The sequence below is a fragment of the Montipora capricornis genome, chromosome 11 (assembly GCF_036669925.1).
Source record: "Montipora capricornis isolate CH-2021 chromosome 11, ASM3666992v2, whole genome shotgun sequence".
NCBI lineage: Eukaryota > Metazoa > Cnidaria > Anthozoa > Scleractinia > Acroporidae > Montipora > Montipora capricornis.
Genome location: NC_090893.1, coordinates 4,513,287 through 4,518,286, shown reverse-complemented (window position 1 = coordinate 4,518,286; position 5,000 = coordinate 4,513,287). Strand labels below are relative to the sequence as shown.

The 5,000-nt window shown below is 36.3% G+C and overlaps 1 protein-coding gene across 1 annotated transcript in view; it reads left to right on the top strand.

Moving 5' to 3' along the window:
• The window catches only part of LOC138024890 (AP-3 complex subunit delta-1-like), a 64,417-nt gene that overhangs the window by 26,991 nt on the left and 32,426 nt on the right, over window positions 1–5,000 (top strand). Inside the window, exons 23-27 of the mRNA XM_068872085.1 lie at window positions 776–871; window positions 2,017–2,065; window positions 2,678–2,752; window positions 2,864–2,942; window positions 4,877–4,933. Of these exons, the coding sequence (XP_068728186.1) occupies window positions 776–871; window positions 2,017–2,065; window positions 2,678–2,752; window positions 2,864–2,942; window positions 4,877–4,933 (356 nt within the window). The remainder of the gene's footprint in view (window positions 1–775; window positions 872–2,016; window positions 2,066–2,677; window positions 2,753–2,863; window positions 2,943–4,876; window positions 4,934–5,000) is intronic.

The window sequence follows — 5,000 nt, the reverse complement described above, 5'->3', positions numbered from 1 at the left end:
CACTTTTTCAACCAATCACAAGTGAAACCAAAACCAGTCGTGGCTCGCACATGCACTTTTTCCCGTGCTTTGTGTCGGTTACGTGTAATTACATGTACTTTGAGTTTTGATTGGTTTACCGGATTGTCTCCGTTCTTTTTGATTGGCCAAAGTAATTACTTTGGTTTTGGTTTTACGACACTCAATTGAAACTCGCTCTATTATTATTACTGCCCTATTATTATTACTCTATTATTATTACTTCCCTGAAAACAATATTGTTTCAGCTAACAGAAATCGAATGGTGTTTTGAAATGTTTTACTTTTTTTTCTTTTAGAAGTTAACTTTGTAAATAGGATTTTGATATTGTTGTCTGTACATAGGCTTTTTATGAGTATTAAAATGTTTATTCATAAAAAAAATAAAACAAATATAATAAAAAAATTATTATTATTATTATTATTATTATTATTATTATTATTATTATTATTATAGTCAACCATCTGCCATTTGATGGGAACAGCACCCATGGGGGAAAATTCTGTCAACCTTCACAACCCTACCCAATGAGAACAAAATGGATTCAAGATCATTATTAGTCATGCTTCAAAATATATCTTTATTGGAAGATCTTTTAATTTATCATTTCGATTATGATTATGATGCAAGGAAGTGGAAAATAATTTTTGGTTCCTAAAGAGAAAAAAATCAAGAGAAATGAAACCAAGGCACTTGTATTGATACATCTATTTTTAAAAATACAACAAGGTTTGCCTTGCAATTTTGTGTTTTCAGGCTTGACCTTGACAAGTGGATCAACAATCCACCGTCGGAAAGCTCTGAAGAAGAAGAAGAATTGGAAACCTTATTTGATACGCCCAGTGAACACAAGTAAGGAGACTTATCCCCTTTTGTCATCTGAAGAGTCAAAAGCACAAAAAGAAGTAGTTATTTAACAACTGTGCACAGAAGTGGTGGTGGCTAGTGGTGGATATTTACCAAGCCATGAACCAGCAAGCTGGTTTTGGTACTGTAAATGCTAAAACAGTGAGATAATATCGTGCCAAAAAGATGGTAGTCTGAAAAGCCCCTATAGGGAGTGGTTAATTAAGTGTGTGTGTATGTGTTTTAACTCATTTATTCCTGTAACAATTACAATATTTTCAGGCTCAAATCCCACTTCAGTTGCTCAGAGGTGAATAGCAAAGGATATTTGGGGTTTGAGTAGCCAATCAGAGCACCCCTTCAACGCTATCCACTACTAAAACCAGCTAACGATAGACCGCATAATTATAAACTAATGAATCTTTCAACAAAACAGCGGGTTATAATGTAAATTTCTGTAGTTCTAGAGGAAAAAAATAATTTATTTCAAGGAAAACTATTGTCAAGGTCACTTAACCCTTTCACTCCTGTGGGGTTCCCCATTGACGAGTAAAATCATCTGGCGATAGACAGAGTAAAATCTATAAGTGTCACTCTTGGGAGTGAAAGGGTTAAGCACCTCCTTTTCAAAGAAAGCCAGGGAGTCAAATTCCTCTAGTAGTAAGTTGTTTTAGTGAAACTAGTAATTATTTTTGCAAAGGAAATTTGGGAATACCATCGTTTTCATCTAAGCGTTTTGGCGGGATACTTTGACTGAAAGTATTTGAAGTGTCTTTGATATCCAGCCTTGCTGCCATGCCATTCTAGGAAGACTTGCTTGAACGTCCCTCAAACTTTGAATGATTGAAGACATAACTTGTCACGTTTGCAGTCAATTAGAGCATGTTTTACCTGTGACATGTCCACGTGCTTAGATGAAAACGATGGTAGTGCAGAAAATGAATGTGACATTTTGCTTGCAACATTAAAACAGAGAAAACTAGGGTGTTTACGGGAGAAAATTGTTATTGAGCAGTTTAGCGGTCATCCAGTGCAGTTTCCTTTTGTAAACTCCTTCAGATTTAGAATAAAGTTTTGGGGAAATGTTATTTACAACTTTTCAACTGTGAGAGGAGTACAGTTTTGATGATATCCTGTGTCTATATTCTTAGAGGTCTGAAACAGAAGCATGAGTCAGAGGATGAGGAGGAAATGAAAAAGGTATGTTCTTAGTTATTCTGGAGTAATTACAGAATATAATTTACAATGACACATTTGAAGCTGTCATACGTAAATGGCTCAGCGTGGTTCATCAGTGGAAAAAAATGGGTAACATAGAGCAACGAGAAAAGTACAAAGTACTTTATGTTGTAATCATTTGATTCCTCCTTGGCAAAGTGATTCATCTTTCCAAGTAAGAGATAAAATAAAAGGGCTCAGTGGCTCATAAGTCAAAAGATGAGCTCAAAGAGAGTGTTAAGATGTTCAGTCACTCACTGAAGAGTCATTTGACCACTTATATCACATTCTCTTTCTACTTTTTTGGTGATTGTCCACTCTATAAATTATACCAGGAAAATGTACAGTTTACCCTTAAATAGACCATTCTCGGTCTTCACATGATGTCACGGTCATCATGTTGGTATCCCAACCCAACCCTCTGGGAATTGAACTCTGTTGTTATGCAAACTTGTTCTTTTGTTTTCGTTGAAAAACGTGGCTGTTGATCACCAGAGTGAAAACCAAGAATTCATTAATCCCATCTGCTTCTACCAAAAAAATACATCCTTGTAGTTAAATTCTCTCCACATCCTTGCATTGTTTTCATTTTAGAGACGAGAGCAAAGAAAGCAAGATCAGCTGAGTAATCCACATTATCTGAAGATGTCTTCAAAGGGAGATAACCTGGTAACTGTTAGTCATTTTTCGGTACTTCATTAGTATCCTCTTTTCCCTTGCTTTTTGCCGCTGTGATAGTCTTGTGGAATATATACAATGTATTTTTGTTTTTTCTTTTAGGAAAAGAAGAAAGATGTTATGGTTGATGATATTCCAGTGGCCAATATTGAATTACCTGTATCACTCAAGGTGTCAGGAAGTATGCATCACTGATGAAGAAAACTTGAATTGAAGAGATCATACAACTAAAAATGAACGATAAAAAAGATAAAACCCGACGTTTCGGAGTAGTCATGACTCCATTATCAAGGAAAAATTATATCAGATAATGCAAATTACAGTATTCAAAGCGATTTTTGAGCGAACAATTAACAAAGTGGCAAATATTATAAAAATACTTTCGCACGAATGGAGTCTGATTGCACAATGAGATTTGGCTTTGAAGCTCTTATGAAAAGCATTTTGTGCACTAAACAGTCAAATTTGTTTGTGCATTTCTTAAGCATTTTGAAACGCTTTAGCAGGTCCTGAGGCATCGTGCAAAAGTATTTTTGTAATCTTTGCACCTTTGTTAATTCTTCGTGCGAAAAATCGCTTTAAATACTGTAATTTGCATTCTCTGATATAATTTGACTTATCTGAAATGTCAGCAATGTCGGATTTTATCTTTTTTAGATCATTTGTTTTTACAGTTTTATGTTTACAGGAATCTCTTTTAATACGAAGAGATCATAGTAGATAAAATTGCGTGCACACAAGTAACAACTTCTGAGGTGTAAAATTTTTACATTAAGAATGTTGTTCCTTGTGATTTTCACACCGAGGAGGAGAAGGTGATATCTTTTTGGGTTGCACATCTATGGTGGGGTCTTTCGTCTATAGCCCACACTTCAAATATGAACCTCTCTTTCATTCATCAGTCCACTCACAGGAACCAGGTGATGTGGTGATGTAATTCGGAGGACTGGGGAGAAAAATTTTAACACCGTAACCCACAACTGCGTGCAGCCTTATTTTTGAATTCAACATGGCAGAGGTAAAGGTGAGGTTAGATCTCGTCGGTTCTACTTGAATGTTCATTCAGTAACAGGAAATGTGGTGGACACGGAATGGAAATACTGCAGGGAGTTTGGAAACAACACCTAAGGCTGCGCGCGGTTGTGGGATACAGCGTTAAAATATTTCGTCCCAGTCCTCCAAATTACGTCACCAGATCACCTGGAACAAATGAGCCCAACAAATTGACCTGTTCCCAACTGAGTGGCTTCATAGCTCAGTTGGTAGAGCATTGCACCAGCATTGCAGAGGTGATGGATGTGATTCCTGTTGAAGCTGTCTGAATGTTTCAGGTGTCTATAAGGTGACAATTGCTTAAGGACGGTGCCTACTAATTCAAAGGTATTTTTGCCCCGACTTGTGATTATGCAGGAAAGGTAGATCTTAACAAGTGTTATTGAAATCCAAAAAGAAAATTGGTGGTAACCACGCATTTTTTAAAGATAATTCATGAACAATATTTGTAAAAAGCTTTAAAATACAAAGCAGTGTATGGGGTTCTTTCTCAAATTGAAGCTTTATTATCTCTAAAGAATGCATGATTACCCCCAATTTTCTTTTTGAATACCAAGAGTACTTACGAAGATCTACTTTATCTGCATAGTTTTAAACCGAGCAAAAATATCCCTGCATTAGTAAGCATCGGCGATGGGAAATCCGAGTATCTGGAGATGCGCAGAACATATGCGCAATAACAATAGTAGGCACCGCCCTTAAATTGTCCTGTTAAGTGCAAGGATCTCTTTAATCTTTCGTCTTTGACCCACACCTCAAATATACCTTTCTTTCATTCAGTGTTATGGTGAGTCGTGTCTAGATTGGTTTCTTTTAGAAGTTATAAGTATGTAAGAGTTTTATCTGAGCATATCTGGCATTTTGGTGCAGAGGTCGTGGATTCCAACCCTCCAACCCCTCTTTCCTTGATCTTCTGGCATTAAAAAACTGCACATATTTCCTGGAATGATTCTTACTTGATTCATTCTGCATGCTCTTTGTGACTGAAGGAAAATAGGGCACATAACAGCTTCAGCCAAGAAACAGAGCTTAGACCTGATGTTGGAGTTTTCATTTCATTAGGTGTGGCTCTTGATAAGAAATACTCATCCAAGAAGACAAAGAGAAGGAGGAAAAGAGGTTTGAGTTTTTCTTTTGAAAGTGCAAAATTGAGTGTGATCTTTTAGAACTCTTAAGGTTATTCCTA